This window comes from Sinocyclocheilus anshuiensis, unplaced genomic scaffold, assembly GCF_001515605.1.
Source record: "Sinocyclocheilus anshuiensis isolate Anshui unplaced genomic scaffold, SAMN03320099.WGS_v1.1 scaffold385, whole genome shotgun sequence".
Classification (NCBI taxonomy): Eukaryota; Metazoa; Chordata; class Actinopteri; order Cypriniformes; family Cyprinidae; genus Sinocyclocheilus; species Sinocyclocheilus anshuiensis.
The window spans coordinates 101,239-125,696 of NW_015539876.1; the positions used below are offsets into that span (position 1 = coordinate 101,239).

Sequence of the window (24,458 nt, forward strand, 5' to 3'; positions counted from 1 at the left end):
TTTTTAAAATAAAGTTACAATTACATAATATTTCTACTTCAATTTGTTTTGTTTTTTTAAATATAAACATAATGGTGGCTGTCATAAAAACTTGATGGATTTATTCAAACATAAATTAAACATTGAAAAACAGTCAAATTTATAATGAATGTTATATGGTGCACATATTTAGCAAAATGCCCCTCTCTACAGTTTATTTTTCTGGCTGACTATCGAGTTTATGGTCACCAAATATGTTTTTCTGAGGTAAATGTGACGTTACGTGACATTGTTTGTTTACAAGCCGTTATATTGACATCTTTGCACTGAGGAAACACTGATTGAGTGATTACATGAGACAGGATACGGATTGTAAAGCTGTACTCTTTATTTTAACCTAACTTCGGATGTTTAGTCATGTTTATTTTGTGCTGAAACTGGCATTAATGTGGAGGAGATGATCAGTTCATGTGCGCCTTGCGCTGCAGCGTCTGTTGAACTGAGGCGCTACAGCGATCTGTCACTCCACATTAAACAGCGCCAAAATGGCATTTATTGTTTGAATACTGCAATACAATGGACAGAATTTGAAATCTGAGACTTTGTTTCATATTAAAAGTACCAAAGCACAATGTTTATTGCGATATATTGGATGGGAAGTGCCCTTCAATGTTCCGTCCATTAACTGAAAACAGGCTAGACTAATCGATTCTTGGGATTTAAGAATCGATATTGTTCCGTAAAAATGAGAATCGATTAATATCGAGATATCGATATTTTTTACCCAGCCCTGGTATTTAGCCATCATATCATGGCTCTACAGCTCTGATTTGTCAAGCACATATAATCACATTATTGTGGCAGTTATTTATAATAATAATAATAAAAAAATAATATGAACAAAGAAAAAAAACAGTGGCTTATAAGTTCATATTAATGTTCAAATAGTGTAATTTATGCTGTAGAACAAAACAAAAATATGTAACTACAGTATACTCAAAAATACTGTTAACAGAATTTAATTATTTGTATTTAGAGTTGTTTTCCCTGTTGCTGACCCTATCAGAAGAGACTGCAACTCATAATTGGGTCATGAACCACCAGCTGAGAACCACTGGTGTAAGGTACCATTTATTAACTGTCTGAGTACAGGCTGTCTCTGTATCTTGGCCAAAACATCTTCATAAAACATGAATTATATATATCCAGAAATGTGGTGCATTAACTCTGCAATCCTGCTTTACAATGTTCATTCCTCTTGTACTCTACACTTAAGTCAGGGAGTAAAGTGTGGCTACTAGTGTTGTCACGGTACCAAAATTTCAGTATTCGGTACCGATACCAGTGAAAATCCACGGTTCTCGGTACCAATTTCAAAAAAATTAATATTAGTCTAACTTAAAATAAACATTTGCATTTGAATGCAAAAATAGCACAATCGTATGTTAGGAATGCGTCAGGGATCGTCATCAGTAGTGCGCGAGATGCGGTGATGATGTAAGTGACGTTGCATTTTAATGTTTTGTTAGTCTAGCCCAAGAGACGCGCCGCTGCTGTGTTATTCGCCTCGGGAAACAAGTCAAAAGTTTCCTTAAGACTTGTTTAATCTGCATATAAAACATAAGAAAGGAGATATGTTCAAATGTTATTTTGTGTTTGACTTAAAAAATTATATATATATGTATATATATATATATATATATATATTTGTTGTTTGTCTTAATAAAGTGGGCAAATGAAAAATACAGTGGTTACATCAAATTTTTTTTTTCTATTGCTCTGTTTTAAAAAAGGTTATAAAAAATGTCAATAATGATCGATACCGAACGATATGAAACATGTATCGTTGATATATTTTTTAGCTATATCGCCCAGCCCTATGCAAATGTTTCATAAAAGTGGTCCAATCGACTTTATGTACATTATTATGCACTGATAATCTTCCCATTCAGCTGAACTCCAGTGCTAGATTCAGAAAGGAATCATTCAGATGAGTTTTGTGAATCGTTTTAAAAACCATTGCTACCAGTCAAGGACAACTCGGGCATATTTGAAGATTTTAAGCAAAAACTTTTCTGGGCTTGGAACAACGTGAGGGTGAGTAAATGATGCCATCTTCAATATTGAACGAGCTATTCTTTCAAACAGAGTAACCTGCATTAGTACCGTGGAACACAGTGAAGTTCATTTGTGTGCATTGTCTTGCAGTTGTGTGATGTTTATGGCCACTAGGGGATTGGCTTGCAAATTGGGCTTTAAAAACTTTTTTCATGCAACAAATTCAACTAAACTAAACTGTTAAAAACCCACTTGAGAATAAGCATTTGCAACAAACACTGTAAGAGATAAATCATAAAAAACAACCAAACAAATCCACCACTTACCTATTGCCAACGTCATGACCTTGAGCTTGTTACGCACTAACTTGACCACCATGCTCTTCTGCAAGGGCGTCGAGCGACAGCATAGAACGGACCTGCAACTTCGAGCCACAGCAAGGAACTTGTCCTCCAAACTCTTGTCCAGTGCGTAGGCCAAGGTCCGGCCGTCGATCACCAGCCCTAGCCGGTGCACCAGGAAGGGGCTGGAGTGGCCAGAGGAGGCCGAGGAACCCACCGGAGAAGAGAAGTGGATGCCAGCATAGTCTCTAGCTGCTTGAGGATCTGGTTGAGGGTTGCAAAGGAACTTGGCCTGGATGTAGTGCAGACTGTTCTCGAGCAATACAGCACAGGCCTCCTATAAGAGTTCACATGTAAAAAAAAAACAAAAAAAAAACCATCAGGACGGTCGTAAAAGGACACAAAGATCTCATGAGGGTTAGACAACATCTGACAAACAGAGAAATTTACCAAAAAAAAAGGTTGACTCAGCTCAGAAATGCAACAAAACAGATCACAATTATGGTATAAATTATATAACAAATTTACTGTACCAAATCACTTTTATACAAGGAATACTCCACCCAAAAATACAATAACAACAAACAACAAAAACAATTTTGTTATAATTTAGTCACCTTCATGTGATTCCAAACCTCTGACTTGCTTTCTTCAGTGAAACATAAAAATCACTGAGACTCAAAATATCTTCTTTTTTGTTCAATAGTAATCCAAACCGCTTGGTTCCCAACATTCTTCAAAATATCTTCTTTTGTTCCACAGAAGAAATAAAGTCATACAGCTTTGTAATGACATGAGGGTGAGTAAATGACAAGTTTTATTGTTGGGTGAACTATCCCTTTAAGCAAGGAAAAAGTTCTGACTAATACAGCGAGTCAGTGATTAAGACATTCCTGTATGATAGCTCTTTGCCAGTGTGGTTTTTCAAAACAAAACTCATGTGGATGCTTCACGTGTTCTCCAAGGAGACAAAATGAAACATGAGAGCTCATTCAAGCCAGTCCAGCTGTTCTATGGGGAAACACCTACAGTCTAATAGTGCACAATGTCATGCAGGGGAATACGCAAATAGTTTGGTATATGGGTGTTTTTTCAACTATAAACACTTTTGGCCCTTTAGGTCTAAATAAATTACCTTATTAAATATTTTCATTTGTGCTGGCCTGATAAGGACTATTTGATGGCTGATGCTGTTATCTTAGAGAGCAGGTTGGCTGATATGAAGGCAACATATGTGATATCACTTTATTTAAAGTTATGATTAAAGATTACAAGGGCACAAATCTAAAAACAAAAAAATATTTTTTATTTTTATTTACAATAAATGCTGAGATATTCTATAATTACAATTTATTAATATTAATTGATATCAATATTTACTTAATTAGAACTTGAAAATCAATCAACAATTAAAAAAAAGTATATATTTTATTACGTGCCTGTGCTTAGCTGCTTTCACATAGTAGATATTTGACAAACAAATAACAAAGGAAAAGTGTTGAGATCAATTAATAATAAATATAATAATAATACCTATTAAATATAATATAATCATATAAAAAATAAGTAATCAGCCCTTGGGAGACTAAAAAGCTCATAGTGGAAAAAAACTCATATGGTAGATGAGTGAGGGGAAAAAAAAAAAAAAAGGTACAATAGTGGGAGAAATGGAACTACAGTTTGTGTTTTCAACTGGAACAATCAGGCCTACAAATCATGGGCAATACCTTCAGACATTTCTGTCATTCCTGGTAGCAAAATGCAAAACAAGAACAAAAAAATCTAATCAGAGAATAAATAAACAAGATCAAACAGAATCTACTCCAAAGATATAATAGAATTATAAAAAGGCTTTCAACCTCTTGTGAGAACTGATATTAAACATTTTCCAAACTCTGTAGTTGTAGGCAAGTTGTCAGCTGGAGTGGGCAGCCTGAGAATAATAGTTATTTTTTTAATAAGACATATGTAAAACACAAGTAGTGTTGGGAATTCGGAGACATTTCAGCAAATAAATTCTTTCAAACATTTCAAATTTAAATGAATAGGTTCTCAAATTCAGTTTAGTGATAGTGTAGCCTTCAGCTTCATATTGTTTGGAGATGAGGAATCTGATTAAATGATTAACTGCAGAAGTAATCAACAGATCAATTGTTTATCAAAACAGTCATTAGACATAGGCCGAGCCTCACTCAGTCAGCATTCAGAGGGAGAAGGAAGTGAGGAGAAAGAGTGGAGCCCATGAGGAGAGACTGCAGCAGTGCATGCTGGGTGTACCTGTGAGTCAGCATTAAGAGTGATCATCTCCTCCTCTGGGTCCAGCAGTTTGCAGGCATAGGCAATGTTGATGGCAGTCTCTTGTTTATCTCCTGTCAGCACCCAGATCTGAAGGCCCGCTTTCCTCAGAGAGGCAATGGTCTCGGGAACCCCATCCTGAAGTCTGTCCTCAATACCTGTTGCTCCTATTTAAAAAGACAGACAGAGAGATTTTATGCATGTACCCACTTGTGTGTGGTACTAAGCACTTGTGTTTTGAATCCCAAAATATTAAAGGGATATTTCACCCAAAAATGAAAATTCTGTCATCATTTACTCTCCTTCAAGTTGTTCCAAACCTGTATGACTTACTTTCTTCTGCTGAACACAAAAGAAGATATTTTGAAGAATGTTGGTAACCAAAAAGTTGCAGGTAGCCACTGAAGTCCATAGTATGGAAAAAAAAAATACTATGAAAGTCAATGGGGACCAGCAACTGTTTGGTTACTTACATACTTCAAAGTATCTTCTTTTGTGTTCAGCAGAAGAAAGAAACTCATACAGGTTTGAAACAACTTGAGGGTGAACTATCGCTTTAACGCCAGGTGTAACTTAGTACTTAATGGACTAAGTGTGCTTTAGGAACTATTATTACCCAGAAGTTGGAGATTGGTCTCTAGTCTTAATGCAGACTCAAATAGCAGCTCCTCCCTCCTCTGTATGGCCGTCTCAGCTTCCAGGTGGCGTTGTAGCCAACTTGCATACTCTTCCTTACTGAGAACCTGGACCAAACAAATACAATCACATCACTGAAAGAGGTGTAACATCAGCTCAAGGAGTTCAATAAATATTATTTGCAATAAATGGGTTTTGATAAAGCAGTGGTTGTCACACTGTAGTACCGTTTAAAAAAGTTTTTCTAGCTTCAAAGAGACGTGTGAAAAAAGAAAAAAAGAGAGAAGAACGCAATAAGGTATTCTGGTTGCTGGCTTAAAAAACAAACAGGTGGAGAAAATAAAACTAACACAAAAAGAGGCTTGTTAAACTTTAAACAGCTCCATTTATGTATGAATTCACACTTAACCGTGTGAAAAATAACTGTATGCAAGCTGTTCAAGGCTTCCCTTCTGTTAAGGTGACTATTTAGCAACAGTGGTAATGAAACATGCCAAAAAGAAAAGCTAGAATTCATACTTTTATTAAAATATATAAGAAGTGTTAGATCATAGCTGGGCTTTAGTGAGAAAAAGGGGAAAAAAGTAATGCATTTTGTTGGTTAAAAATCTGATTGTCAATGACAGCTGAAATCTGCTTCAATAGGTTCATGGGAGCATGTGAAAGTTTGCTGAATAATCAGGGGAAAAAACAAAACAAAAACAACATCTCACATCATTTGGCAACCAGACTCCCACAAGGAACTCAAGACACCGAGTTAACAAGTCAGAGAAGAGAGTGAGAGCATATATTACTATCCATGAGATATGGACAGAGAAAGAGAGATGAGAGAAAGTGGACAGAGAGTGAGAAAGCGTGAGAGATCTGTCACACAGCACTCTGGGAAAAAAATCTAGACTTGTAAACCATCGGTACAAAAACACCTTTACATTTTCAATGCAAACACTTTTTTTTTTTTTATCCAGTAAAGTTTAACCAAAAATGTAAATGACAAAATAAAATTTAGGGCTGTCAACACTAAAGAGAGATATATATATATATATATGTATATAAAACCCAAATTAAGGTAATTGTAAGTGTATATTATATTATATTATATATTATAACACACAGGATGTGTTGCCCATTTACTATTTATTGAAATTTAATATAGTCACACATACATTTTTTGTTTTGTATATAATTAATTGTTATTAATACATCGAAACGTACTTATTCAATTGTCACCCCTAAAAAAAATGTAAATATCTAATTGTTACTGAGAGTTAGTGTTACCTTTTTGGCGATACAGAGTGTTCTGAGACCATCTGCAGCATAAAGATTTAAGTAGTTTTGCGTTTTATACAAGATTTTCCTTTGTCGCTTTCCTTTGCAATCATCTGCAATACAAAAACACAAAGAAAAACAAAAAGAAAATTAGACAATCCATCAAAATATTCTAACATTTAGAGTAGGATTTACTAAAGTAATGTTAAACGTACACACACAGTGTGAAAAACACATACTGTAAGTAGACAGCTAAACTAATCACTTCAGCCTCTTCACGGCTGGTTCTCTATGTTGCCAATGGCTTCCTCAACAAGGCCATTAGATTTAATCAAGATGGCAGAGTGTTTTGACAGGTTGATTGGATAAGCTGGCTACAGAGCATTTTGAGGTTTATTGCTCCTGTTTTATTGCTCAGTGCATTGCTTCCTGGCAGGAAGAGCAGAACAAACTGGGATGATCACTTCCCAACATGGACGACCGTCAGCCAAGTCGAGGGGGCGAGAGTGCCAAACCTCATATATTCACCGAATGATTCATCACCACCCCTGCAACTGTGGGACGACTGGACCTGTTTTTCCAGAGACTGATGCATTGAATCAGGAATTAAATGTTCTTAATAAACCTATAGGTAAACTAAATCCCCATATCATGCCCTGACATGATCCTTCAAAGAGTGAAAAGGAAAATTGTATTGAAGTCTTTCATAATATAAGCAACAGTATTTAAAAGGTGAAGTGGGCAATTTTTAAACTGCTAGCAACACAAATGGAGTGGCATCATTCATGTCCACAGCTCATTCCGTGTGGGACGACCTATGAACCGAAGTATTTCAGTATATACAAAAGAAATATTTCAGCATGTACAAAAGTAAGTTAAAGTATGTGCAGAGAATGTTGAAAGCTTGACTGAGCCATAGAAGATAAGCAAGCAAGCAAACAAACAAACAACTAAAGTAAGTCTTCACCTTTAAAATTAAAAACAAAAACACAACAAACTACTACTTCACCTGTAAAGCTTGCCTAAATAAAATAAAAACAAAACAAAACAAACACCCTCAAAAATAAAAAAAAACACACCAAAAAACAAAGCAAAACACAAAAAACAAACCAAACCCAAACAAAACATAAAACAAATAACAACAGAAGGTCTAGACATGGCCGTTTTGATGTATTATATAATAACTAGCAAATTTAGTCTGAGAATTTAACCAGAGAGGTGGCTACTCAGAGAAATAAAAATTACACACCAGTTTCATATTACTGAAAGAAGGAAATGACTGCCATTCCCCTAGCAAAAACATGGTGTCTGTTCCAAGATTTGTAACGGAGCACACTTTGGAACATTTTTGTCTATGTCCTTCATTTCAACACGTTACATAATGACTGGAAACACACAAGTACTGTTTGTGTTTCCAAATCTTTGTGGTTGCCTAGTCAGGACAGCTTTATGTCAATGAAGTTATAACTTCAATGTTACAACAATTTACTTGTCAAAGTCTCGAAAGCTGTGCGGCTCAGGCTGGCACCTGTAGGCTGTTTTTTTTTGTGCATTGTGTTATTAGACAAGCATGGCAAACATCCCACCTTGTACCTTCAGTTGGTCTGCTGTGCTAATTGAAAGTCCACACCCAGAGGAGAACAGTGGTCCAGAAGTACAGGAATATATACCAAGCATGTGCATCTATGTGCATGAAACAGTCCATAACCTGTAGTGAGGCACAGACTAAGTGTGCAATTTTATGCTAACTAACTGCAGCATAGGCTGGACACTTAATAAGCCTGGGGTCTCTAAACATATTTCCAGACTGCCAGCTAAACACATGGCAGAAAGAGGAAATGTCACAACTTCCCAACTACTTGCAATGGCACTAGAAATACTTTTGATCCAAATAGCTGGAAAAATAATCAAAATCTCAATTGTACAAATCTTAAATGCACTTTCAATGCAATTCTATGGGGCAAGATATTCCACCACTATAAACTTCAAAACACTTTTTAAAATATATAGCAGCACCTAAACATGTTAACAATTAGACTAGTGTGATATACTTACTTGATAACACTTTGTGTAAAAAAATAAAAAATAAAATAAATGATAATGTTAATAAATGATAATAAATTAACAGATCTTTTTTCTGTATTGTGACATCCTTTTTTAGGGGGAAAAAAAGCCAGGGACTTTTATCTATCGGAGACTTCTATTCTATCGGTTTTAACTAGTCTTAGTTTTTTTTTTTTTTTTTTCAAATGTAAAAAACTGAATATCCTTGAAAAAAGACAAATTCACTTTAGAAGAAACACTGCAATTTATTAAGACTTGAATTTATAGACTGGCCTGAATATGTGTTCGTCGGCGGTTAGGGTTATTTTTATTATTTTTTTTTTTAAATAAACATAATGACACTTGTTATAAGTATAAACACTTAATATCTTATGCAGTGTTGCTTCAAGTAAATTCATCTTGGTTTGAGTATATTTAGATATTTTAACTGGAAAACATGACAAAAAATACTCTTTTTTTTTTAAATGTTATTTAATACTTTTTTGTGGTCTGCAAAATATTAGCCAATCTTTGAAACAGACAAGAAAACTAGAAAGCTCCATCCAAAGGAAGGGTACTGGCAACACCAGGGGTTTGTCTGTTTAGAACAGTAGCCTGTGACAATTAGACAAATATTACTGTTCAAATACCAAAATATCAGCTTCACATTCCTGCTTTTCAAACTTTTTCAATTGCTATACTGACTTAATGTAAATACATTACAACAAATGTGTGTTTTGTTTTTCATAAAACAAGTGATAAATCATTCTCTTTTCTAATTGTAATATACTACACTGAAACAAATGTTAAAAAAAAGAAAAAGAACACTGAAAAAACCCATGTTCTGATTTCTTCTGCTCTTTCCTTCAAAAAGATGAGCAAACAGACCGCTTGTGAACTATTCTAAGCCATAGTTTTAGCTCTTTCTTGGCTGTCATCTTGACATTTAGATATAAAGCACAGGGCAGTGCATGTAGTACTTCTTTTCAGTCATTTGTGTACACAGTATTAGCGAAAATTGCTACTGGAGCTTTTCTCATGCCTGGAATACTAACAAGCCAGTCTACCTATGCAATTAGGATAGTTTATTACCGCTAAAACCCTTGGCTACATCAAGAGCAGAGAACAATCTGGAAGCCATCCAGAAGATGTTTGAGTGAAGGGGACGTATTGCCCTTACTATGCTGACTATGTCTATCAGCATAGATCAACAATGTAAGTCAAAATCCAGAGGCTACTTTAAGCACTCCAAAGACATGAAAAATTCTAAACATTTCCTTGAAAAAGCACACCGTCTCACTCTCTGCTCTTGGTAGATGGTGGCTCTCTCTCTTTCAATTTCTTGGAGATATAAAAAATGTATCCATTCAATGTCCTGAAGAAATCAGATGTCTTTTGGCCATTTGGCTGTGAGCCGTTATTCATTAATTCTGCTGGAATAAGCCTCATGTGCCATCTAACTGGGGCATGGAAAAAAACAAAAACACAGACTTCTTTAAAACTTTAGTATGATCAACAAGCATTCTAAAGCATAATCAACACTGAACATCAAAATAAACTAACCCAGAATAATTGATTCATTTCATAAGGGGGAAGGTTGACAGGATGCCAGGTGTTTGTTATTCTGAATTCCAAATATAAAAGAGGAGAACCATTAGAAAATAAAAATAATAATTCTAAAAAAAGTTACAGACGTTTGAAATTATAGATGGTGAATTCTTAGAAAGTGTCTTTTAGAAGCTACAAGACTGTCAAAACTGCAGCTTCAAACTTTGAATAAGAACATTTTATAAAAAAAAAAATGCATCACTTAAGGTGGTTATAAACTATTTTTCTTTTTAAAGAAATACTGTATAATTTTATTCAGGAAGAATGCATTAAATTGACCAAAAGTGACAATAAAAGCTTTTACATTGTTATTCTTTTCATCTTAGAATCCTAAAATGAAAAGAAAAGTATCATGGTTGCCACAAAAATATTAAGCTGCACAACCGTCTTCAACACTGATATTAATAAAAAAATGTTTCTTGCGCACTAAATCACAATATTAGAATGATTTCTGAAGGATCATGTGACACTGAAGACCAGTTTAATGGCTGTTGAAAATTCAGCTGTCATCATCACAGAAATAAATTGATTTTAAAATATATTAAAAAAGAAAACCGTTATTCTAAATGATAATATTTCATTATATTTTTACATCATATTTCACAACATTTTTGATCAAATAAATGCATCTTACCGACCCATGAAGCACAATCTTTTGAATGATAATACATGCATATATACACATACATAAACACAGACACGTATATGAAACAGAGGAAGAGAAAGGGGCATTGGGATCGGGACACGACACAAGCCGGACCCAAACCAGCGTCACTGTGAGCATATTAACTTTTTCTCAAATCTGAGCTTCATATTTTAAATATACAATGCAATGCATCAGTATTTCTGAAATGGACTGTCCTATTATTAAATGCATTGGAGCAGCCAAAATGTTGAACCCTAGAAATAAAGTGTGGGAACAAAGTGCTCATCAATGTTGACATACCTGTGGCTGGTCTGATCAAATCCATGATGACTGAATCAGCACCCTTGGAGTAGACTGTGATTTGTTCGGTTAGCGGGTGTTTTACCACCACCGACATCCTCTTTCTTGTGGAATCAAAGCCCAGTGTGTGCAGAAGCTCGAAGCCCAACTTGCCCAAGTGTGGAAGCTCTACGGTCACCTGATCCGGTAAACGACCGACAAGAGCACACTTATAGGCCCGGGCTGCATAAACCAGCGCTGCCTCATCCGGTGACTCTGCCTCATATCGGAGCTCGCATTCATCTTGAGCCAAAGCTTTTGTTTTTTCAAAGTTGGGTGGGACGGGGCTGAAGGCATGCTGCAGGTCATGCTCTGGACGCTTCTCCTCGTTCAGCTTGGTGAGCGTGCTCTCGGCCGAGGGGGAAGACAACAGGCTGCAGCCCACTTTATGGGAGGACGAGCGGTTGGTGGCCAGACTGGAGGAGCTGCTGCTGTTGGAGCCAGAGGTCAGACGGCTCGGAGTGAAGCGCTTGATGAAGTCCTCAATGGTCTTCACTGGAGACTTCAACTCGTAGCGACGCACCTTGATAAGAACCAAGAAAAATTTGTCAAAACAAAACTCCTTAAATATTTGTGTGCATTTAATATCGCAGCCAACTGGGAGGTTCATTTGTAAATCATTCCATAATAGATTGCAAGAATTCTTTAAACCGCACATACAGTGACCCCAAGAAGTTTTTGAATACTTAAGCATACTGCAGCCTGAACTCAATTGCTTCAAATATAATATCAAAGTGAGGCATTTATTTTAAATGATAGCACTTTATTAATTATGAATTGAATAAATAATTCAATTAATATTATAAATTATGATTAATATTATATGAATTATTTTGCTGCATGGACTTTGTCAGATAATTGTATATTTCTCACTCCAAACTATGTCTTTGATTCTGATTGATGATTGATATGTATACTGTATTGTTTCTTGTATTTTTCTGTTTTTGTTGTGTTCATGTTTTGATTTGTAAAGCGCTTGAGCTCTGGAAAAGAGCTCTATAAATTAAACTTATTATTATTTTTTTTTTTTACTAAAAGAAAATACGAAGGCACCTGTGTGAACCAGAATTATAGTGAACTGAAGGAAAAACACTTGAAATAAAATAAATGTTAACTAAAATAAAATACAAAACAACTTATTTCATTTATTTTAGCTAGTTTCCAAGGCAACGTTTCTCATTTTCATTTAGTTTAACTTGATGTACAAAAAAAACTAAAATTGAAATAAAAATGACATATATAACTATATAGACATATTTAAAAACAACAAAAACACACAAATACAAAACCAAAATTACTAAAATTATTAACTAAAATTAACATGAAAGCAGAAAATATAAAAATATGATAGTATCTCTAATGACAAAATGGATTAAGAAAAGTGAAATTAGTTCTAAGAGCTAATAATTTGTTTGTATATGCTATTTGGTTTGATACTTTGTTACCTAATGCATGTTATACATTTTTACATTTTAAGTCAAGCTGAAGTGTTTATTTGTGTATGTGCGTGTGTGTATTTAAAGATTTAATTAACATTGTGTTTAACAAATTTAAATTAATTTAGGATCTCCTGGTTGAGAACATCTGCTTAAATGTGTATAGACCTCCAAAAATGTGTATATATGTATATGTGTGTATAAATATGAACAGATGACGGCCAAAATAATGGTGTGTCTCATGTCACATTCACCCTATAAAACACTCAAACTTTATGCACAAAGACTCGCTCTGAAAAAAGATGATTAATAAAAAAAAAACAAAAACTTGTGATAGAGAAACTGCAGGTTAATGGAAATTAATTACCATCTCTAACTGGCAACAATTAATTTGTATTACTATTACCCACCCTGCTAAAATCCACCTTGTAGTTGTTTATCATCCCCCAAGTCAACTGGGTAACTTCTTGGAGGAGTTGGATGTGTTACTCTCAAACTTCCCTGAGGATGGTACTCCTCTGGTACTACTCTGTGACTTCAACAGCCACTTAGAAAAACCCCAGGCTGTTGACTTCAACACTCTGCTTGCTTAATTTAACCTCAAGCGAGTGTCTACTACGTGTTCAACCAACTTTCTATGTTTCTCACACAGAACAAACTCCTGGACAACAACCAACCTGGTTTCAAAAGCAGCCACTCAACTGAGACTGCCCTGCTCTTGGTTACTGAAGCCCTGAGACTGGCAAGAGCAGCTTCCAAATCCTCAGTAGTCATCTTGCTGGATCTGTCTGCTGCATTCGACACAGTTAACCACCAGATCCTCCTGTCCACCCTCATGAAGATGGGCATCTCAGGAACTGCACTCCAGTGGTTCAAATCTTACCTCAGGGTAGGTGCTTTAGGGTGTCTTGGACAGGTGAGGTTTCTAAGTCACAACTTCTTGCTACTGGGGTTCCTCAGGGCTCAGTGCTTGGACCACTTCTCTTCTCCATCTATATGTCATCATTAGGATCTGTCATTCAGAAATATGGCTTTTCTTATCACTGTTATGCTGATAACACTCAACTCTACTTCTCATTTAAACCAGATGATCCAACGGTAGCTGTTCACAATGCAGCCTGTCTAACAGACATTTCTGGCTGGATGAAGGACCATCACCTTCAACTCAACCTTGCTAAGACAGAACTGCTCGTGGTCTCAGCCAACCCAGCACTTCATCTCAACTTCTCTATACAGCTAGGTCCGTCAACCATAAATCCTTCCAGTACAGCCAGAAACCTTGGAGTTGTGATTGATGACACAAGACCATATCGCTACAATAGCCCGGTCCTGCAGATTTGCCTTATACAACATTAGGAAGATTAGACCCTTCCTATCAGGACAGGCCACACAACTCCTTGTCCAAGCTCTTGTTCTCTAAAGACTGGACTATTGTAATGCTCTCTTGGCGGGCCTTTCGGCATATACTATATCAAGCCTCTGAAACTGATCCAGAATGTAGCAGCGAGAGTGGTCTTCAACGAGCTGAAGAAAGCCCACGTCACACTTCTCTTCATCAGTTTCCACTGGATGCCAATAGCTGCTTGCATCAAATTCAAGGTTCTGATGTTTGCCTACAAGACAACCACTGGCTCTGCACTCTGCACCATAAACCTGCTACACTGCACATTTGAAGGATAAATCATAAATATCTTTTACACAGAAACAGGAAACAGGAAGAACTCTACATAGCAAAAAAAAACATCAAAGGAAGTTAACTGCGGCCAGAAAACACCACAGCCCACACACAAGACATTAAGAAATTTGTATGACACAAGATGCTTCAGTTGTTCTGAGATTAAAACAAATCTCAATCTTAAACCTATATTTAACTGATATCCATGACCTCAACAGCTGTTAGTGAAGCATGATACCTGACAAAAAAAAGGCACCAGGATTGAAATGATTATAAAATTGACTATTTACTTTCTGCACTGACTTCTTCTGAAGTTAGTGAAGTGACAAAAAAAAGGCACCAGGATTGAAATGATTATAAAATTGACTATTTACTTTCTGCACTTTCTGCACTTGAACAGAATTTCCTGAATTGCGTCACATTACTGATGTAAAATAGGTTGTGAATGTCAGTTTCAGCTAATTCCTAGTGGTCGGTCTGCCTACCTTCTGGCGGGGTTGATTGGGTGATGAAACAACCACAGTGTTGCAGATAGTGAGGGCGATGAAAAAGTCAAAGATGTCACACAGGTCAGGGGGAATCTGGTTCAGGGGCTGACTGTGAAAACGCATGAACTCCATCTGACTACTACACTCACTGACTTTATCCATGAGCTGGGGATCTGGAGTAATGTCCTTTTCCTGTCAAACCAATAAAATAAAAGTAAAAATATCATTAAGCGTTGGGTTACTGAGTGATACATGAACAGCTTAAGCTGGAGAGGAAGTGTTTGCTAACCATGGGACTGCTGAAGGCAGTGTGTTTGGACAGAATGCTGGCCCGTTTGGCTTCGGCTCTGCTCCCGGTGCGACGGTGAGATTTGGTGCTCTGTGATCTCAACACCACTTTTCCACTCTGGTGGCTGGTGACGCTGTCCCGCCGTGGGAGAGTTCCACCATGAGATGTACAGTCGTCCTCCTCTGAATCCATTTCCTGGTACATAGCAAGCCTCCTTGCTGTGGGAAAGACACTCTTTGAAACATCTGGGCTGTACATTGAAGACCTAAGGCTTCTGGCACTTTTTCCTCATGCTAGTCTTTAACCTGAGCTGCCTTACTGGGGTACAGGCTATAGACGAAGTGAACTACATATTCATTAATTCATTCATTCAATCTATATACACACACACACACACACACACACACACACGTTTAAAAAGTTTTTTTAAATAATTAAATTTTTAAAGAAAATGTACAAAAAAAACTAAAATTGAAATAAAAATGACATATATAACTATATAGACATATTTAAAAACAACAAAAACACACAAATACAAAACCAAAATTACTAAAATTATTAACTAAAATTAACATGAAAGCAGAAAATATAAAAATATGATAGTATCTCTAATGACAAAATGGATTAAGAAAAGTGAAATTAGTTCTAAGAGCTAATAATTTGTTTGTATATGCTATTTGGTTTGATACTTTGTTACCTAATGCATGTTATACATTTTTACATTTTAAGTCAAGCTGAAGTGTTTATTTGTGTATGTGCGTGTGTGTATTTAAAGATTTAATTAACATTGTGTTTAACAAATTTAAATTAATTTAGGATCTCCTGGTTGAGAACATCTGCTTAAATGTGTATAGACCTCCAAAAATGTGTATATATGTATATGTGTGTATAAATATGAACAGATGACGGCCAAAATAATGGTGTGTCTCATGTCACATTCACCCTATAAAACACTCAAACTTTATGCACAAAGACTCGCTCTGAAAAAAGATGATTAATAAAAAAAAAACAAAAACTTGTGATAGAGAAACTGCAGGTTAATGGAAATTAATTACCATCTCTAACTGGCAACAATTAATTTGTATTACTATTACCCACCCTGCTAAAATCCACCTTGTAGTTGTTTATCATCCCCCAAGTCAACTGGGTAACTTCTTGGAGGAGTTGGATGTGTTACTCTCAAACTTCCCTGAGGATGGTACTCCTCTGGTACTACTCTGTGACTTCAACAGCCACTTAGAAAAACCCCAGGCTGTTGACTTCAACACTCTGCTTGCTTAATTTAACCTCAAGCGAGTGTCTACTACGTGTTCAACCAACTTTCTATGTTTCTCACACAGAACAAACTCCTGGACAACAACCAACCTGGTTTCAAAAGCAGCCACTCAACTGAGACTGCCCTGCTCTTGGTTACTGAAGCCCTGAGACTGGCAAGAGCAGCTTCCAAATCCTCAGTAGTCATCTTGCTGGATCTGTCTGCTGCATTCGACACAGTTAACCACCAGATCCTCCTGTCCACCCTCATGAAGATGGGCATCTCAGGAACTGCACTCCAGTGGTTCAAATCTTACCTCAGGGTAGGTGCTTTAGGGTGTCTTGGACAGGTGAGGTTTCTAAGTCACAACTTCTTGCTACTGGGGTTCCTCAGGGCTCAGTGCTTGGACCACTTCTCTTCTCCATCTATATGTCATCATTAGGATCTGTCATTCAGAAATATGGCTTTTCTTATCACTGTTATGCTGATAACACTCAACTCTACTTCTCATTTAAACCAGATGATCCAACGGTAGCTGTTCACAATGCAGCCTGTCTAACAGACATTTCTGGCTGGATGAAGGACCATCACCTTCAACTCAACCTTGCTAAGACAGAACTGCTCGTGGTCTCAGCCAACCCAGCACTTCATCTCAACTTCTCTATACAGCTAGGTCCGTCAACCATAAATCCTTCCAGTACAGCCAGAAACCTTGGAGTTGTGATTGATGACACAAGACCATATCGCTACAATAGCCCGGTCCTGCAGATTTGCCTTATACAACATTAGGAAGATTAGACCCTTCCTATCAGGACAGGCCACACAACTCCTTGTCCAAGCTCTTGTTCTCTAAAGACTGGACTATTGTAATGCTCTCTTGGCGGGCCTTTCGGCATATACTATATCAAGCCTCTGAAACTGATCCAGAATGTAGCAGCGAGAGTGGTCTTCAACGAGCTGAAGAAAGCCCACGTCACACTTCTCTTCATCAGTTTCCACTGGATGCCAATAGCTGCTTGCATCAAATTCAAGGTTCTGATGTTTGCCTACAAGACAACCACTGGCTCTGCACCAATATACCTAAACCTGCTACACTGCACATTTGAAGGATAAATCATAAATATCTTTTACACAGAAACAGGAAGTTGCTCCAACTCTACATAGCAAAAAAAAACATCAAAGGAAGTTAACTGCGGCCAGAAAACACCACAGCCCACACACAAGACATTAAGAAATTTGTATGACACAAGATGCTTCAGTTGTTCTGAGATTAAAACAAATCTCAATCTTAAACCTATATTTAACTGATATCCATGACCTCAACAGCTGTTAGTGAAGCATGATACCTGACAAAAAAAAGGCACCAGGATTGAAATGATTATAAAATTGACTATTTACTTTCTGCACTGACTTCTTCTGAACAGAATTTCCTGAATTGCGTCACATTACTGATGTAAAATAGGTTGTGAATGTCAGTTTCAGCTAATTCCTAGTGGTCGGTCTGCCTACCTTCTGGCGGGGTTGATTGGGTGATGAAACAACCACAGTGTTGCAGATAGTGAGGGCGATGAAAAAGTCAAAGATGTCACACAGGTCAGGGGGAATCTGGTTCAGGGGCTGACTGTGAAAACGCATGAACTCCATCTGACTACTACACTCACTGACTTTATCCATGAGCTGGGGATCTGGAGTAATGTCCTTTTCCTGTCAAACCAATAAAATAAAAGTAAAAATATCATTAAGCGTTGGGTTACTGAGTGATACATGAACAGCTTAAGCTGGAGAGGAAGTGTTTGCTAACCATGGGACTGCTGAAGGCAGTGTGTTTGGACAGAATGCTGGCCCGTTTGGCTTCGGCTCTGCTCCCGGTGCGACGGTGAGATTTGGTGCTCTGTGATCTCAACACCACTTTTCCACTCTGGTGGCTGGTGACGCTGTCCCGCCGTGGGAGAGTTCCACCATGAGATGTACAGTCGTCCTCCTCTGAATCCATTTCCTGGTACATAGCAAGCCTCCTCGCTGTGGGAAAGACACTTAGTTTGCCACTGTTTGAAACATTTGGGCTGTATATGGAAGACCTAGGCTTCTGGTGCCTTTTCCTCATGCTAATCTTTTATCTGAGTCACCCTAGAGACAGTGAACTACATTTAATTTTAAAATATATATCTATTTATTAGTGCTGTTAATGTATCATGTTAATTTAGAAGCTCAAACTAAGATATGTTTACATATAAATGTGTGTTTTTTAAAATGTTTTCAAAAGAAGTATTTTATGCTTACTAAGGATGCATTTATTTGATGAAAACTGTAATATTATGAAATATTGTGAAATAATATTATTACAACTGTTTTCTATTTTAATATTTAAAAATGTAATTTACTCATGATGTCAAAACTGAATTTACTGCAGCTATTACTCCAGTCTTGAGTGTCACATGAGCCTTCAGAAATCGCTCTAATATGCTGATTTTGTGCTTAATAAAAACATTTCTTCTTATTATCAATTTTGAAAACAGTTGTGCTGCTTAATATTTTTGTGGAAACCACAATCCATTTTCTCAAGGACTCTTTTCTTGGACAATGGACCCTTTTCACATTTCCGGGTTTTCAGATAGACTATAGACTATGCATAGACTAAACTTCTATAGACTACACCAAAAATATTTGTTGTGTTTCCATTTGCTCAAACAGCAAAAGAAAAACACCATGACTTAAAAAAAAAGGCAAAAATAAAATAGAGAGGTTGCTAACAGCAATCTGAAGAGAGAACAATGTCAAATTTAGTTTTACTCCCACAGCCACTATATTAGAAACACCCTCACAGCAGTGTTAACTAGTAAGCACGTTGGTATAAATGTAAATCTCTTTTAAAATTAGGGTTGGGTATCGATTGGGTTTTTTACGATACCGGTGCCAAATCGATACTTTTAAAACGGTACCGGTGCCTAAACGGTGCCTGAACCGATACTTTTTTAAAAAGAGCCACATAAAAAAAACGATGGATAACATTAAAGAACATTAAAAATATAAAAAATAAATATACATAGCATTCACATGCTCCTTGGATGCTCTCATTTCCCGAGTTGTGCTTCCCTTACTCTAAGGCTAATAAATGTATTTCACGATCTGGGTCATTACTTAATACAAAACAATATTTAATACAAAACCACACATAATGTTTCTACTATATCTCTGTCAATCACTCTGATTTTTAGTTAAAATGAGTGAATTGACTGAGTGCTGTCTTTAATCAGTTCTGTGAGTTACTGTATGGTATGCCACATTCACTCTAAGACGTTTTATATTAAATATTATATTTTCAAATGAAAATAGCAATATGATCGTTTTTATAAAGTATGCGTTCATATGTGTTAAGGGCTAGATTTCCGCTGGAGGAAACAGCTGTGGTGTGATGAGTGGTGAACGCAGTGAGAACTCACCGATACCGATACTTTTATTTTTGGTACTTGCCGATACCGAGTACCGATACCAATATTTTTATTGCATTTGTAATATTTTTAAATATTGGGTACAGAAACCGAAATAGTATGTATAATGTTAGTTGGTTAACTTCATTTATCAAATAGATTCAGTCAAACCAAAATGTATTCAGACACCTTCAACATTTCTCACATTATCACAGTTGAGTACAGGAGACCAGTATCGGGCCCGGTACCAGTATCGGTATCGGTGCATCCCTAATTATAACAATCTATCGATAAACACACACCTTGTGTCCTATGTTTGAGTCCGCTCGCGCTGCGCCGCCGCGGTCTGCGGAATTGAAGAGCGCGCTGAAAGACGGGGAGGAAACAAAAAGTCTGCCGCCGTTTTCATATGAAATTTAAAGAGGACTGACTCTGAGGCGATCATGAATTTGTGTACAGTTTATGGAGCTAATCGCTATAGCCCCGCTAAAAATGGCCTAGCGACGCCCATGCGTCTTACGTCCATTTCAGAGAACCAGGACAAATATTTCAATCGATCGCTCAGGCATTTAAGTGGCACCGAAATGAGGCACCGAAATCTGCATTCTGATTCGGTTCTAGTACATACCGGTTACATAGGCACCGGTGCCATATTGGTACTGGGTTTCGGTACCCAACCCTATTTAAAATAAAATGAAAATATAGAAAACTTTTCAGGTTTAACAATGCTTTTCATAAATGCATACATTGTGTGAAAAGGGTCCATTGGAAAGTTTAAAAGAACAGGATTTATTGGAATATGAATCTTTTGTAACATTATAATATCTTTGCAAATTTAAAAAAATGTAATGTCTTGCTGAATAAAAGTATCAATACCTTTTAAAAATAAATCTACTACATGTCTTTGAATGATCTTCATTTGCGGGCTTTTTGATATATGCCATTATTTGTAATAACTGTGATTAATTACATTATTGGCATATCATGTAATTAACTCGATTAAAATTTTACATTGATTGACAACTCTATTATTTATACAACATTTTGCTCATATACAGATGATTAATGGTGTAAAAAGAACTAAATTGGCCTTTGTGTTGGCACTGCAGACACTGAGAAATCTAACCATTGGCATCATGCGAGTACTCGACTCCTGCCACAGTACAACGGCGAAACACCATCTTGTTTTCCGTGAGCGTGCCGGTCTTATCAGAGAAAATGTACTGCATCTGGCCAAGGTCTTCTGTGATGTTCAGAGCCCTGCACTGGAGGTGAGAGTCTGTTTCCTCATCGTACAGCTCCATGTCCTCATGGATGAAGTACACCTGGCATATCTTCACTATTTCAATGGAAACAAAGAGCGAGATTGGGATCAACACCTGCACCAGAGAAAAAGAGAAGTAGAGAGGTTTGTTGTAGGTTCATGTAGTGTCACCATTTCAACTACCGCTGAGCCTACAACAAGATGGGAATTAAAGGGACCGTTCATTTAAAATTAAAAGTGTGTCATTATTTAATTGAATGGTTAAATCTAAAAGAATTGGAATTTTTCTACATAAGGAGCATCAATTTTAATCTAAAGCACATGGTAACATTCCCCTTACACCACTTGCTATTCACCTGGAATACTATAATCATGGTCAGGAAGAGATAAATGGCTGAGACCACTGGAGATATGTCTGTTCCTTCTGGGCTCAGGACGTCAAAGACAGGCTTCTTATCTCCATACTGAAACATCCACAGGCCATGTCCTAGAGGAGGTTTCAGAGACAAACACTTGACAGTAAAAAGCATGTCAAAATGGATTCATGGGTATTGTTATTCAAGAGACACTGAAGATGTTCAAGGAATCTAAAAATGTTGAATGAAACCGAAACAGTGCAATCACAAGCTTCCTCTAAAATGCTTCCTCAAATCAGATACATTCATCAATCACTGTAGGAGTCTTTTTTTATCATGGTAAAAAGCATAAAAATAATTTTTGCTGAAAAGGCAATTAAAAATTGTTTAAATATTAAAATAACAAGATTATCTAAATTAAACACTAACTTCATCTTGTTTGATTATTTTTTTGTTTTTATTTGGGACTTGATGGATGCAAAAGATAAGAATGTTCATAATAAATGAATTACATAACAGCTTCACATTATGTAACACTTTAGTTAAAGACAAAAGACTCAAAAGAGTAACACAATAGTAACTAATATTATATGGATAGTTCTGACTGAAGGAATGAGCCACATCTGAAAATTTAAAATAGCCAATATATGCACACCTCACAAAAATTTCAGGCATGAAATCATTAATAACTTTAATAATAGCATTAATTAAAAACTGTATTGATGCAAAGTTTTACGTACCAATGGCAGAAAAGAGGCACATGACCAGGAGGATGATGACACACCAGAACACATCAACGTTCATCTGCCGCTCCAGTTTGCTGCGTTTATAACGAGGGCCATTGTTGTTCAGCATTGCTTTTGTCTCATGACCTAAGAATCAGTACAAAGCAAAACACTTACTTTTTGTAAAGATGATATCAGCTGCACCAGCCAGATGACCAGTTATCAAACAATTCACCCTTCACCGGGAATTTGATTTACAGGCCATCTGACCAATCATAATGCAGAATCTGCCATTTTGTCCAACAAACAAACCAGACAGGAGAGTAGATTAACGTTGGTGGACTTGAACTTAAATGAACCAATTCACCCTTCTCCGGGAGTTTGATTGACAGGTGATCTGACCAATCATGACGCCGCATCTACCATTTTGTCTGACAAACAAACCAGACAGGAGAGTAGACTAACGTCAGTGGACTTAAACTTGAGAAATGGCGTGTACTGACATCTTTTCGCGGTTGAAACAAGATACCTTCTGATGTTCATTCATGTTTATTTTGTGCTATAACTAGTAAAGAGGAAGAGATAATCGGTTCACGTCCTGCTTCAACTGAGGCACTACAGTGATCTGTCACGACACATTAAAGAGCCGCAAAACGGTATTTATTGTCTGAATTTCTTAAAAAAATAAAAATACAAAATTTGACAGCAGAGACTGTTTCATACCAAAAGTGACCTGCTCTGTCTTGTCTGTCGGTGTGTTAGCAGTGTCCTCTTTGCTCCGCAATGTATTTTTCTCTGCGTGAGAGCATGATGTGTGGCATGAGAGCGCCATGGCTTGTCGGACGTAGCAACAGTAACTAAGGGGGGCGGGTCTTGGCGAAGGGTCAATTCAAACTGAAATTTTTCAATGATTCGTCTCTATGCACAGAAGTCTGTCTTAATACTAAAACAATTTGTTAAACACTGCCATTCATCTCTGTTTTTAACTCTATTCTAGTTGTATTTAGCGTTCATTTAAGTGTAATGCTGTCACTGTAATCAAGATCCATTCATTTGAAACTCTTGTTCTTTAACCAGAAATACTTCTCTGATTAAATTATACAATCCATTTATGATGATCTGATCTAGTTTAAGATACAGTACATTGTCCCTTTGAATAGCTTAGAAGCGCTTTATGTAAGTTGCTTGTAGGTCTTTGCAAAGGGTCAATTACGGTATTTGTATGTAAACATAAAATCACAAACTACACAACATTTGTAATTGTTTTTTTGTCTTAATACTAGGTATTTACCACACCTTTATTTATTTTGCTCACTTTTAAATGTTGTTTGTAAAGCTTTTTTATTCTTGTAGACATTTAAATACAAAAATGTGAACAATTTCAAAATATTAAAATATGAAAAAAAAACTAAGATACTGATATAATTTATATATATATTGTTTGAAAATGTCTTTAAACTGCATTCTTGATGAGATGCTTGTAAAAAAGAAAAAAAAATCAAGGTAAAATTAATTTTTAACAGAATATTTAAAAGTATGTAATTTCCAATAAAACAGCATAATTTGCCAATTATGCATAGTGTAAAATATTTAAAATAATTAAATTATTTTTGAAATGGCGATAAAATTACCTTAATGAGATAAAAGAGAACTGTTAACCACTGTTAACTGTTAACCAAGAACAATACATAATTTGAGATGTGGTAGAAATGCAGTGGACATTTCCAGTCCTGGTTTGGAAAGAAGGAAGTGTACCTGCATAGATGACGATTCCGACAGCCTCCTCTGTGTTGCGGATGGTGCAGCCCCTGAGCAGCAGATTGTCTTTGTACAGACCGTCTCTCCTACCACTACGATGAATTCTGTCATACACACCATGCAGGATCATTCATCACACTTGTAACACAACATATCTGTGAGAACTATACAGAATCTAGTAGTGCTGGGCAGTATGACCAAAAATTGATATCACGGTATTTTTCAAAATTATACCGGTTTCACGGTACATGACGGTATTTTTTTTTTAACAGTGAAAAGAGACCCCTTTCAAACAGTGTCGCGTTCCGAACGTTGTTTAAGCGACATACACCGGTATTGCGGTATTTTAAAAATTAATATCATAACAAAAATAAACACCGGTATTCGGTATGAACCGGTATACCGCCCAGCACTAGAATCTAGTTCCAATCTGAACTGCTCTGTCCTCGTTTGCTAGAACTACATTAGATTGGCCTTTATAACCATATGATGTGGATACTGCCAAGGGATATCTACCTAATTCTGCGTCCCTTGTTGTTGACCACATCTATACATCATATTTTACAGCCCACA

The 24,458-nt window shown here is 36.6% G+C and overlaps 1 protein-coding gene across 1 annotated transcript in view; it reads right to left on the bottom strand.

Annotated features, from left to right (window-relative positions):
• LOC107685287 (probable phospholipid-transporting ATPase VA) overlaps positions 1-24,458 on the bottom strand; it is a 64,160-nt gene that overhangs the window by 9,960 nt on the left and 29,742 nt on the right. The window contains exons 4-14 of the mRNA XM_016481817.1: positions 23,883-23,989; positions 22,143-22,274; positions 21,403-21,533; positions 20,909-21,161; positions 18,156-18,373; positions 17,864-18,058; positions 11,173-11,734; positions 6,585-6,688; positions 5,290-5,416; positions 4,656-4,840; positions 2,290-2,715 (exon numbers count right to left, since the gene is read on the bottom strand). Of these exons, the coding sequence (XP_016337303.1) occupies positions 2,290-2,715; positions 4,656-4,840; positions 5,290-5,416; positions 6,585-6,688; positions 11,173-11,734; positions 17,864-18,058; positions 18,156-18,373; positions 20,909-21,161; positions 21,403-21,533; positions 22,143-22,274; positions 23,883-23,989 (2,440 nt within the window). The remainder of the gene's footprint in view (positions 1-2,289; positions 2,716-4,655; positions 4,841-5,289; positions 5,417-6,584; positions 6,689-11,172; positions 11,735-17,863; positions 18,059-18,155; positions 18,374-20,908; positions 21,162-21,402; positions 21,534-22,142; positions 22,275-23,882; positions 23,990-24,458) is intronic.